This window comes from Triticum dicoccoides, chromosome 2B, assembly GCF_002162155.2.
Source record: "Triticum dicoccoides isolate Atlit2015 ecotype Zavitan chromosome 2B, WEW_v2.0, whole genome shotgun sequence".
Classification (NCBI taxonomy): domain Eukaryota; kingdom Viridiplantae; phylum Streptophyta; class Magnoliopsida; order Poales; family Poaceae; genus Triticum; species Triticum dicoccoides.
Window position 1 is genome coordinate 431,236,998 of NC_041383.1, and position 13,922 is coordinate 431,250,919.

Sequence of the window (13,922 nt, forward strand, 5' to 3'; positions counted from 1 at the left end):
ATGCACGAGTACAACACAAGTGAGTTGTGGGCGATAATAGTCATGCTGCTTACCATCATGTCATACTTTGATTCGGCGGTATTGTTGGATGAAGCGGCCCGGACCGACATTACGCATACGCTTACGCGAGACTGGTTCTACCGACGTGCTTCGCACACAGGTGGCTGGCGGGTGTCAGTTTCTCCAACTTTAGTTGAATCGAGTGTGGCTACGTCCGGTCCTTGTTGAAGGTTAAAACAGCACATACTTGACGAAAAATCATTGTGGTTTTTGATGCGTAGGTAAGAACGGTTCTTGCTAAGCCCGTAGCAGCCACGTAAAACTTGCAACAACAAAGTAGAGGACGTCTAACTTGTTTTTGCAGGGCTTGTTGTGATGTGATATGGTCAAGACGTGATGAGATATAAGTTGTTGTATGAGATGATCATGTTTTCTTGAAGTTATCGGCAACTGGCAGAAGCCTTATGGTTGTCTCTTTATTGCATAAGATGCAAGCGCCAAATAATTGCTTTACTTTATCGCTATGTGATAGCAATAGTTGCAAGAGCAATAGTTGGCGAGACGACCATGTGACGACACATTGATATAGATCAAGATGATGGAGATCATGGTGTCATGCCGGTGATGATGGAGATCATGACGATGCTTTGGAGATGGAGATCAAAGGCACAAGATGATGATGGCCATATCATGTCACATATTTTGTTTGCATGTGATGTTTATCTTTTAGACATCTTATTTTGCTTAGTTCAGCGGTAGCTTTATAAGATGATCTCTCACTAAATTTCAAGGTATAAGTGTTCTCCCTGAGTATGCACCATTGCCAAAGTTCGTCGTGCTGAGACACCACGTGATGATCAGGTGTGATAAGCTCTACGTTCACATACAACGGGTGCAAGCCAGTTTTGCAGACGCAGAAATACTCTGGTTAAACTTGACAAGCCTAGCATATGCAGATATGGCCTCGGAACACTGAGACCGAAAGGTCGAGCGTGAATCATATAGTAGATATGATCAACATAGTGATGTTCAGCATTGAAAACTACTCCATTTCACGTGATGATCGAACATGGTTTAGTTGATTTGGATCACGTGATCACTTAGATGATTAGAGGGATGTCTATCTAAGTGGGAGTTCTTAAGTAATATGATTAATTGAACTTTAATTTATCATGAACTTAGTCCTGATAGTATTTTGCAAATAATGTTGTAGATCAATAGCTCGCGTTGCTGCTTCCCTATATTTTATATGTGTTCCTAGAGAAAACTAAGTTGAAAGATGATAGTAGAAATGATGCGGACTGGGTCCGTGATCTGAGGTTTATCCTCATTGCTTCATAGAAGAATTATGTCCTTGATGCACCGCTAGGTGATAGACCTATTGCGGGAGCAGATGCAAACGTTATGAACGTTTGGCTAGCTCAATATGATGACTACTTGATAGTTTAGTGCACCATGCTTAACGGCTAGAATCGAGACTTCAAAGACGTTTTGAACGTCATGGACCATATGAGATGTTTCAGGAGTTGAAGTTAATATTTCAAGCAAATACCCGAGTTGAGAGATATGTAGGAGCCAATATGAGCATCCGGGTTCCGCTATTGGTTATTGACCGGAGATGTGTCTCGGTCATGTCTACATAGTTCTTGAACCCGTAGGGTCCGCACGCTTAACGTTCGGTGACGATTTATATTATGAGTTATGTGATTTGATGACCGAAGTTTGTTCGGAGTCCCGGATGAGATCGGGGACATGACGAGGAGTCTCGAAATGATCGAGCCGTAAATATCGATATATTGGAAGGCTATATTCGGACATCGGAAAGGTTCCGAGTGATTCGGGTATTTTTCGGAGTACCGGAGAGTTACGGGAATTTGTATTGGGCCTTAATGGGTCATACGGGAAAGGAGAGAAAAGGCCTCAAGGGTGGCCGCACCTCTCCCCATGGACTGGTCCGAATTGGACTAGGGGTGGGGGGCGCCCCTTCCTTCCTTCTCCTTCTCTCTTCCCCTTTTCTTACTCCATGTGGAAGGTGGAATCCTACTAGGACTAGGGAGTCCTAGTAGGACTCCACACTTTGGGCGCACCCTATGAGGGGCGGCCTCCTCCTCCCTCCCTCCTTTATATACAGGGGCAAGGGGGCACCCCAGGACACACAAGTTGATCATTGATCTTTAGCCGTGTGCGGTGCCTCCCTCCACCATAATCCACCTCGGTCATATCGTAGCGATGCTTAGGCGAATCCCTGCGTCGGTAGCTTCATCAACACCGTCATCACGCTGTCGTGCTGACGAAACTCTCCCTCGAAGCTCTACTGGATCGTGAGTTTCGTGGGACGTCACCGAGCTGAATGTGTGCAGATCACGGAGGTGCCGTACGTTCGGTACTAGGATCGGTCAATCGTGAAGACGTATGACTATATCAACCGCGTTATCATAACGCTTCCGCTTACGGTCTACGTGGGTACGTGGACGACATTCTCCCCTCTCGTTGCTATGCAGCACCATGATCTTGCGTGTGCGTAGGAATTTTTTTGAAATTACTACGTTCCCCAACAGAAACATTAGTACCTATTGGAACGTCATAATGGTATTCATAGATGTTGATACTTATGAGAAATGGCAATGCATACTATCAACGATGCGGCTAGGGTTTAAAATTTAGTTAGCTTGCTACAAGCATTGTGTTACATAAGACACGGTTGTGTGATGTTGATTATTGTGATGATAATTTCCGTTTGTTATAACTGCAGGTTGATGATTATGGTATAAACTCAATTACTGAATTTTTTTACTGGTTTTGGTTACGAGTCTTGTGAAGAACTAATGTTTCCAGCAGAAAAAAACTAAGAGCATTATGGTTTTCCCTTCCCAACAATGATGGATACGCCAGAACTCATATATATGGACCTTTGCCTAGGATATTCATTTCTGAACTTATTGTAGATGAGCCGAGTGCTCTGAGCAAGGTGAATATTAGTAGTATGGCGATGCCGCACACCAGCAGTCCGAGCGGCCAGGGTTAGCCGCGGATGATGTTGGAGCGCAGTGGAGATGGTAGAGCAACGATAGGAGAGCACTGGAAGGTGTTGGATGGCCGCCGGGGTCACCAGAGCGGGCCGGAATCGGCCGGCAGCTTCTCCCATGTCACCCACTGGCCAAACCATGGTCAAACGGTTACAATATCTAAAAGCAAGATTGATTTCCACATTTATCCTCGAGTTATTTCGCATCCTTTGAGTTCTACTTGTACATCATCTTCTGAATTTTCAGAATTGCCCCAAAGAAAAAGCACCAATGTTGAATCCCCTCCAAACATGAAGAATCATTTTCACAAGATCTTAGTATCATACATCTCCCCGAAAGGCTATCTTTCTTCCAAGCAGAATATATCATTCTAATCTAAATTCTTACTCAGCTGGCCAAATCAGAATGGCCCCGCAACCTTGTGAAAACAATGCTATCTCCCACACAAAGTACCACCGGTCCTTGGAATGAGAAATGAAATTAGGCACTACGATCTCCGCGCGAAGATCCTGATCTTCCCCCAAAACGCATCAGAGGATGACATATAGGCTCAATTGGACCCCAAAAATATCCAATCTTTCGATTCCATCTCACCCAAAAAGACCTCGAGCAACTCGCGCAACCTCCCAGATTAAGATTAGGCAGAAAGGAAAAGAAAAACAGAAGCTTAGAGGCAATGATTACATACCTCGTAGTTGAGGGAGAGGCCCTCGCGGAGCGAGGACTCGGCCTCCTGGATGTTGCCGTCGTCGACCCTCATCTCCGAGGACTCGGACGCCGTCGCTGCCGCTGCCTCAGAGCCGCCACGCGATCCCTCCGGCGAGCATGTGTTGGATGGCCGCCGGGGTCGCCGGAGCGGGCCGAAATCGGCCGACGGCTGCTCCCTTCTCCAGATCGAGGCTGCACTCCTGGCCTCTCCTGCTCCATATCGAGGCTCCTGGCGCCCTCAGGAAGAGAGGAAGAGGAGGTGAGGCGGGGAGGCGGAGTAGCCCTTCTCTAGCCGCTGCCAGGCGGGGAGGCGGAGCTGCGACGAGCGGCGGCGGAAGGGAGAGAACGAGACAGAGGAGTGGCTGCGTGCCCGCTTCGAGTCAGCGCCACCGGGAAGCTCGCCTCCGCACCCGGGGCGGACAAGAGGGGGGGAGGCGGCTGAGGTGGGAGGAGGGGGAGGCGACTGAGGTGGGACACAGTGGACGCGGGCTCGTTTCCCTTCCCTTCGCTCGCCCACGCTGCCCGCCTCTACACTATTCATAGCGAGTGGAGGGCGACGTGGATGGCGTGGTTCTTCCTAGCATGTCTCTCATCCTTTATACTGCCTCCTTCCATATATATAGGACCTAATGCATTTTCCGAGGTTGCCTTTGACTATTGATAAGATTAATAATATATGAGAATTATAATGTGAAAATTATATCACTACAAGCTCCTTTCACATACGAATTTGATGGTGTGCTTTTTTTTGAAGGGAATTTTGATGGTGTGCTTTGTGTAACTTGCATGTCATATATTATTGCTCTAACATGTGGTCAAAGTTAGCCCAGAAAAACACATTAGGCCCTATATACATGGAAGGAGGGAGTATGTTCGATTATTTCTTTGACAATGAATAGATTGAAATTTCCCGCAAAATAAAACTGTTTCCGAGGATCCTTTTCGTTTCTTAGAAAACCCCTTGTCCACCGTATATGTTTGGCAATCCTATTGCTAGCGTGCTTTCAAAAAAAAATCCTATTCCTAGCGTCCTTTATTTTCAGAAGCTGTTTACAGTTTTAGAATGATGTCTGCAATGTCCCTTATTTGCTAAGCTGCAGACAATTTAAAATAAAAGAGGCCTACTTGCAATTATACAAAAACAATGACAACTAAAAATAGCAATTATTTGTCCAGATAAAAATGCATGGCTGGCAAAATTTCCAAAAATTATCAGCAAATTTTGACAGCCCACATAATATGGATCTATGTGATCTTTGGAGTTCTTCAAATGCCACAGTTTTGGCACCAAAAGAACTTTTCATAGTTCTTATAACTAATGTATGACTACTAAAAGAACAACAAGCTTTAACAGGCATACATTACACGATAAACAATGGGTCAAAAAGAGCGTATGGATATTCATTTACAGATTTAATGCATCATCTCTGGACAGCAGACTAGCATAAAAACAACATTGGAAACAAAAAGAGCAAATCATTCAGCAGGGAACTAGCCCACGCAATTTATTAGCAATATGTAACAAGTGGTCAATGTTTGTGGGTGGGTAATTCTGGAGAAGCTTGAGGTTTGCAGTGAAGTCGCCAGCCAAGAGCCGTCTTCGAACAAGAATTAGCATTGCACAGCAGATCCTTAACAAGGTAGCCTGCAACAAAACAAGATGAGTTAATCTATTGCCTTGGAAATGTATCACACGGGACGAAAATATAAATGGCAGTTCTCTAACCTGGGGCCCCTCTGGATCACCTAATAACGCATCCCACAGGTGGATGCAGTCACGGAACTTAAACTCCTGTGTCAATAGCAGCGTGATCCATCTGAACGCATAGAACTGTGGGTTAACCTGGAATTGATGGAGGAGTGTCACAATGGAGGCTAAAGTATATGTAACAATAATTAATTCTGAGCAGTTAAAAATGAGTAAGTACATTAGATCCATACCTTGGTTACGACCTCTAAATGCCGCCAGAGCTCTTCATCATGCCTTTTCAGGAGCTGGGATAGTTTACTGATTGTGGAGCGTATACCAACAACACTGTTGTCAAGCTGCTTGCAAAAGTTATCTCGAAATCCACTTAGCACCTCAACAAAACAGAAAAAAGCATCTGACTCTGCTGAAGCCTGTTCATACAAAAGAAAAATGGAATGTACACGGTCATCAAGCTTCCATGATGCATAATGCAACGCATTACGCATGGTACAAGGGCTAAAGCTATTTGATATTAGCAGCCATAAATCAATAAGATATTCGCTTTGGAAAATTCAGGAGCGGGGTGGCCTTGTGAAATATAGCCTCACAAAGAAGGAAATGCGTAGTTGTACTATGTAGGCCATAAGAAAAACCTTGTTCCTTGAAATGGGTCTACAAGACAACAGTTGGCAAATCTATGTCGGACTTTAGTTACTACAATAATCCTTATTAACTAAAACATGGAGTCTAAGCTTATCATGTTAACCAGACTGTAAAGGAGAGAATTCCAGAAGTTCATGGGTTAGGTTGAGCCTAATCTGTAAACTCCACAAGATACTCCTCTAGAAGCTTGCAGTACGATTTATATACTCTAAAACCGAATGATGCATTTTGACACGTTCAAAATTATCGACCGCCAAACTGCATCAGAGATGATTTTTTCTTAGCTCTTATTTTTGTTGGAAGATAAAGATGTACTGTCACTGTTTTCAATACATGGCACTTTTGAGTGCATGTTTCGGCAAAAAAATAAAATGCAAGGGTTAGGTCTAAATCCCCCTCATAACAAAGATGTGGGAGAAAAGTCTAAGAAAACAAACAACAAGAATACATAATCAACTATGGGCAAGATGATAAAAGATGAATGCAAAGGTGCAAAGCTCCAAACATTTGGGAAGGATATCTTGGTTGAAAATACCAGCTGTTCAGGAAGCATATCATGACCAAAAGTGCCAAACATTGTGAAATGAAGTGAGTATATACAGATGCATCACATCATTTACTATACGATACAAAGATTCAAACTCCAATACTCGTTGCATCATCACGGGTACATATTACATAAATACTAAGAAAAATGAAATTTAAGACAATTAATAATTTGAAGCTATAAGGAAAATCACACAATCTTTAGCATGGTCAGTTTGTTTCATCACCACAAAAACTAAAAAAAGTTTTTTTAAGCAAATGGGGACATTAAGAGAACTTACAGAATTACTTTGGTCTGGATCATTCTTGAAGACATAGTAGAGAGGTGCCAAAACTTCATTCATTCCTTGTACATATCTTATACCCGGGTTTAATTTTGCAAAGATGGTAAGTATTCGCTTCAGTGACTCCTGGAAAAAATACATAAAATGTTAGATTTAGGCTAAATAGAAGTACCAGAAACAAGCAAGAACTGGCATCATGTGAAGACAATAAATGCCTACCTGATTAGACAAGGCATCAGAAGAACCGCCATTGAAAAACTGCATCTCAGGATGAGTACGCTTAACATCTCTATCAATCTGCTCTACAGTTTCAGATTCCTGAAAGTATTTAGATAACATTTACATTTTAGTAGCTAAGACACTGACATATTTAACAAGCAGAATGCAAAGGGATGTCTCTCACAAGCAAAGCAGTTGCAAGTTGCAAAACCAAATAAAATGAATTAATAGACACAATGTACAGAGTATGGCAAACAGCCAGGAAGTACAGTAATTTTAAGTGCAGTTAAACATTACCTGGAAGTGTTGGTTCCAAACACTAGTTTTCCCAAGGCTTAGAGGATGTTCGTCCTGGACGATTTCCGCCCTTGGGAGAAATCCAGTTCCTTCAGAATTATGTTCCTTCCTTTTTGAAATAGTCATTTCCATTCTTCGGGTAACTTCTGACTGACCAGAACCAAAATATATTGTTGTGCAGGTTGGTTAAAAATGGGAAAAGGAACCACCACAAAGTAGGTAAATTAAAGGCTAGGTTGGGCTTCTAGAATAAGCTGGGTAGGGGGCCGCTTATTTCCACAGCAAGTCATAAGCCCCCAAAGAACTGGCCCTTAAGGAGTGTGTTTCATGCCCGTAACCGATTTGGATTTTTTTTTCAATATATAGCTACCAACACCGGTGTTCTCCTAGCCCTCCTAGGGAAGGAAAGCATTGTTCCTTCTATTTAAACACATAGTAAGTGGTGAACAACTAAAGAACTCGTGCATCTGCAATGGTAAAGAACTAAAGAACTCATGCATCTGCGATCGTAAAGAACTTACAGTGTAATTTGCATTAAAAACTTACAGGGTTAACCAAAAGCTCGTCTTTGAAAGCACTGTACTGGGACCGCTTTTTTTCCAGTTCGTACGCCCACAGAGCATGATCCATTGGCAAGTACCCCAAGAGAAGCTGCTAACTATCAAAAAAGTCAAATAAATTTGTAACATATTAAAAAGGAAAAAAAATATCGACACCGCCAACAGACTAAAATGCATTCACAATATCCATTTTACCTCAAACACTTGCTTTTTGTTCAACAGTTTCTTCTAATCTAAACCTATAACAGTAGCTATTCTCGAACCTCTACATAAAAATTAGAGCATGGTTCCAAATTATGATGTGCAATGAAATAAATTCATAAAAAACAGCAAAGAAATGCAAAACAGAAGGAAAAAACTCGAGACTCGTTTATTTGGCTTCTGGGGAGATCTCAACAAGCTTGAGAATTGTTTTTCCCCTACTTGAGAACTTGGCATGAGAAGTCTATTCATGAAATAATATTACTACTCCTAGTCTAGAATATTTCAAAATCGTATTCTATTCATGAATCAATTGTTCAAGGACTTATTCATGGAATATAAGTAAATTCCAAAAGCGCTTCATGTACTATGCGAGTCCATGGTTAAGTAAGCATATATGTTTGTATTTCATTATAAATGATGCATAAGTTTGAAGACCAATCACATGGAGGCTATTTTTTTTTCATAAATCTAATGCATGTCATGCCGCTCAAAAGATACTATCCTGGTTTAGGTGAACCAACCATGGCAACCCCGTCCTAGACTCAATTGGGGCATCATGCCATATATGGAATCAACAATGATCATACGAGGTCATCAACAAGCATCAGGGCATAAAAATGTAACTCTTGAACTTTCTTGGCAATGTCATATCACTAGCATGTGAATGAGAGAGCAAACACTCGGCCAGGCCCAAGCAAACTGCACGAACACATAATGAAAAAGTTATACGAAGAAAATGGGAGAATTCCCAGACCTTCCAGACAACAGGCCGCACGGCGGGGTCGTCAGGCACGCCCTGGCACGCGAGCCTCCGCAGCTCCGCCAGATCCACCACCTTCCTTTCCAGCTACACGTACCGAAACACAAACAGACGAACGAACAAGTTACAAACCAAAGCTAAACAGCGAAGTCCCGTGACTCGACCGCGAGAGGCCAACACTCACCGCCGCTTTGAACTCGGCGACGAGGTGGGTCCGAGACGAGGTGGCCGCGCCCTCGTCGCCGCCGCCGCTGTCGGAGTCGGAGTCAGAGCTTGCACCGTCGCGCCGCGCGGGTTGACGAGGGGGCGGCGGGGTCGGATCGTGCTGCGGCTTGGGAGGGGGAGGTGGGGGAGGGGAGGGGGCGCGGGGAGGAGAGCGGTGGCGCGGGCTAGGGGCAGGGGCGGACCAGATCGGGCTGTTGAGCCAGTCTGGGACTGCCTTCTGCCTGGGTGTGGATGTCGGGTTTGGGTTGGCGCCGTCGGCCATGGCGGCTGCTGAGGCCGGGGGAGAGGGTGCCTGTGGCGGCGATGGGTTTAGGAGTTAGTTGGGAACGGGGAGGAGTACCCCGGATCGGAGGGGACGGCTGGGTTGGACTTGGACCGGTCGGTGCCTCGGTGTTCTTCTCTTCTCCAGCTTTCTTTTCCTCTTTTTCCCTTTTCCTTTTCTTTTGAGATGAGAAGAAAGGTGTTGCTTGGCTGACATTCAGTCACCTGATGTTTTTCCCTCAAAAAAAGTCACCTGATGTTTTAATGTTTTAGTGTCACACAAAGTTACACACTATTTGACCGGAATCTAGAGAAAATTTAGAGACATTAAAACATTACACTAAAAGAGTCCTTTTAAACCATTAGCTTTCTGAACTGCTAGATCAGCCTCTCTTTTTTTGCGTTTGTGGCTGTTAGATCTTCGTGTGGGGTTTGTATGTTAAAGCACCAAGTGCAGAATGAAACCTAGTTGCTGCTCCAGAAACAAATTCGAAGGTCTCTTGTGATTTTGGGCAATTGAACTATGATGTAATGTGTCGGTGAATTTATCAGTCGATTTGCATGTGAAAAAAAAGGGCAAAGTCTCCTGAGGCGCAACCCTTTGCATCTCGACGGACACACTCGAGGTGACTATCCTACTCGTCCTGCTCCTCACCGACAGGCTAACCATATGGTCAAGGCTTGCTCGCATGGTAACTGAACCTGCAGTCCAACAAAATCAAGGGATAGGGACGCGTCTCCGGGTGACACCAGCAAAGCGTCAGCTGTGATTGGAGTCGACCCGCCGGTGATTGACGACGCAGGTCGCACTTGCTACAAGCCTGAAACCCATTTAATAGAAATTGATGGGCGAGCAACCAAAAATCGCAGGTTACTTAGTGACGCGGAGCATCCTACGGACATCACCATGTCAAGAGTCCATGTGGCAAGTGACACGTGCCACTTCTACTTCATGCATACAAAGGTGAATCATCTCCTTTACACGTGTTCACTTGTACCCTACGAGGATGGTATACTACTTGACCCCTCTCTCATGTGCATACTTAGGTGTGAGCGGAGCTACACATTCATCACGGAGGAGTCCAAGCGCAAGAGAACAACTACACCATCCAAGACGGAAGCCTGGAAGCGGAGAAGGAAGCGCCAAGAAGAAGGCAGCAACTCCCAGTCGACCCCGTGCGCACGGGCCCCTCCGACCCCGTGCCCACGGGCCTCCCAGGCTGGCGGTCCTGAAGACCCCGTGCGCACGGGCGTGTACCGTGCCCACAGGACCCCCGTGTCCATGGGCCTCACAGACCCCGTGCGCACGGGCCCTTGCGTCCGGTCCCTGGATACCCCGTGCGCACGGGCTCCACTTACCCCGTGCACACGGGGCCCCCTGTGTGATGCTACGGGCTTTGCCCTTGTTTTACCATTTCGTCCCTCACCTATTCCCCTCTTTGCCTAGGGCTATATATACTCCTTCATCTCCTCCATTTAGACGAAGCTAAGATTAGATCTAAACACTAGAGCTTAGCTCATGTACCTCCCCTTGTGGGATTCCACTCCATTGGAGTTTAAGACCTCCATTGGAGAAGATCCCTAGTGGATGAAGACCCCCTTGAGGGAAGGATCTATCTAGATCATCAAGCCCTCATCTCCTTCATAGGATTTGGGATGAACTCTACCATGTATCTTATTTCCCTTTGTTGTTCATGTACCTTGTGGATCTTATATGTTTGATTGTCTAGTGGATGTGTGATTTGACTTGTTCTTTAGTGTTCCTTTTGTTTTCCCTCTTTTGTTCATCTTGTTCTTGGGGATCCCCCTCCAATTCGTGAAAGATCTCCCCATAGGGTTCCACCCTACATCATATGGTATCATGAGCCATGGTTTCTCACGAAATTGGAGCCCCCCTCTTAGTTTTCTAGCCTAATTTTGCTTGTTCTTGCCCAATTTCGAAAATCCCCACAGAAATCTACATCATATGGTATCATGAGCCATGGTTGATCACGAAATTGGAGCCCCCCTCTTTGTTTTCTAGCCTAGTTTTGTGTGATTTCGTCCTAAATCCGAAAATCCCCACCAAAAATAGCCCCAATTTTTTTTGTGATTTGTTGGTTTGATGAGATTTTGTTGGATTTGGTCCATGGATTCGGTGTTTAGCAAGTAGATCCACCCCTCTACCATCTTTCCCTACCTTTCACCTTTCGTTTTTGACCTCAAATTCGAGTTTTGCCACGGATCCGCAGCAGTTCGTCCGCTCTTAGAGGACCCCGTCCACACGGGCCATCGGGACCCCGTGCACACGGGCCCCCGTGCACATGGGCCTGTCAAACCTCGTGCGCACGGCCCTTCCAGTGCGCTTCGGCCTCTGCCCCACCACCCCATACCACCCCCATACCCCCAGCTACACCCCATCCACGAGATCCATCCTTGTGCCGCCTAGATCTGGAAGAAATCCGCCAAACCCGCGAGTCCCAGGTGACCCCGTGCCCTCGGTACGTGTACCATGCGCACGGGACCCGTGCCCACGGCCCCTAGACCCCGTGCGCACGGCCCCCCCTACAGCAGTCGCGTGCAGTCCACCGTTTTGCCCATAACTTCCACACCCGGAGTCCGATTTTCGCGTTCTTTAGCTCGTTGAGTAGCTATTGACATCCCCCACCCACCTAGTTAGGTTCCAACACCATTTGACTCCATCAAAATTTCGTCATTTTGGCAAGATTGCCTAGGCCTTCCACCATATCATCCGCTACACCACCATCGACTTTCGCAACCTAACCCATTTTGCTACATTTAGCATTTGTGGTTGTTTGAGTGGTGACGTGAGTCTCCTAAGGTGTTTCGGCTACTTAGGGACGATTGCTTCTTCATCAACCACCACCACCACCACTTCCACATTGCCATTTCCTCTACCACCATTTGACATTTGTCATTTGAGATTTTGAGTTTGCGGTTTTTTACCGTTTTCTAAGGTGTTTCGGCTACTTAGGGACGGGTCTACATCATCTTGGTATCTACATCAAGAACACCGCTACTCATCATCGCAAAGGACGGTAACCTCGACGACACCATTGTATATTCCCCTTGCAATTGCATTGTTAACCCCTAACCCATTTTCCGTTACTTGCCTATCGAGACTAGCCATTTGAGTATTGCCGGCAATGTTACTTGTGCACATTAGTGATCCACCATTCCATTGCATACATACCATATCATATTGGTATCATATCATCCATTGTGTCACAATATAGTTCCTGCATATACACAATTGCTATCTTGGTTTGTGCATTGTGCAAAAATTGGCCATAGAAAAAAAGAATAAGCTTTTAAGCAAAAGAAAGAGAGCAAAGAAGCTTGTAAGCAAGTGCCATAGCATCATACCCCATCACACATAAGATTGTCATATCCGATCATCTTGGATCATCTTGAGAGAAACACCGGGAACCATACATACATAGCATACTTGGGATAGAAAGTTTATCCATTTCGCATCTTATAGGTTGTGCACAAGTGTCGTATCCGCCTATTGAGCAATCGTGCTAGCGTCTCTCTTGAGTTGTGCAACACGAGCGTTTTCTGTGGACTCCACATTTTGTGCTCATTCCTTGGTTGCACGACCCCATTTATCTATCCATGTGTGTGTTTCCGTGTACCACATTTGCTATTGGTCTACTTGTTTCACTTGCGAATTTGTGAATCTTTTCCAACATTATTGACTCTTGCTAACATTTTGCATCAAATTTTTGTGCCACTATCCTCACCGAGCTCTACCATAAGCCTTTACTTGTAGGTGTGAGTGAACAAGTCCGGTACCAATTTCACTATTCTTTCATTTCACATTGAGTGATACAAGATACATCCTCAACTTTGGGAAAAGGTAGCTTGGTATTGTTTATCTCATTTCCTACTCACCTTTGCTCGAGTCTTGTGACGGATAAGCAAGGCATTTCCTCTCCGGTCTACGACAACAACGACGGCGTGAACAACTACATCACCAAAGCGTCCATCTTCGATCTACAACGACAAATGCAAGGCGCACAATCAAGATTGCGAGAGCGCATCGAGAACATATCCATCGACATTCGTCACTCCGAAGCAAGGAAAAAGGACTACATCGACAAGAAGCTTTCCGCACATAAAGAGGAGCAAGATGCAAGGATGGAGGAGATTAGAACCTTGATCAAGTCTTCTTCCCCTTCGTCATCTTCAAGGCAGCGACATTCAAGCCACAAGTCTTCGGAGCGCGGCCATGATGCAAGTGCAAATCGTCCTCATCCACATCTACATGGCGACCACCATCACGGTCGTGATCAACATCGTCATGAAGGGCAAGTCACATCCAAGCATCATGTGCACGACGACAACGAACGACATCTACTACGGGCTCAAGCACGACAACGACATCATCATCATGAAGATGCTCCACAAGCGCAAATGCACAAGTCCCAACAAGCCCTACTCACGCCAAGTCAAAGCTTCAAGAGCACAAAAGAA

The 13,922-nt window shown here is 45.2% G+C and overlaps 1 protein-coding gene across 1 annotated transcript; it reads right to left on the reverse strand.

The window, feature by feature from the left end:
• Positions 1-5,057: 5,057 nt before the first annotated feature.
• On the reverse strand, positions 5,058-9,539 carry LOC119364066 (TBC domain-containing protein C1952.17c-like). The gene is made up of 9 exons (XM_037629466.1): positions 9,142-9,539; positions 8,952-9,044; positions 7,980-8,084; positions 7,434-7,583; positions 7,137-7,235; positions 6,915-7,043; positions 5,676-5,855; positions 5,461-5,577; positions 5,058-5,379 (listed from the first exon to the last, which is right to left on the reverse strand). The coding sequence occupies exons 1-9, from the start codon at positions 9,442-9,444 to the stop codon at positions 5,215-5,217; spliced, it is 1,341 nt and encodes a 446-aa protein (XP_037485363.1). The 5' UTR covers positions 9,445-9,539; the 3' UTR covers positions 5,058-5,214.
• Positions 9,540-13,922: the final 4,383 nt, after the last annotated feature.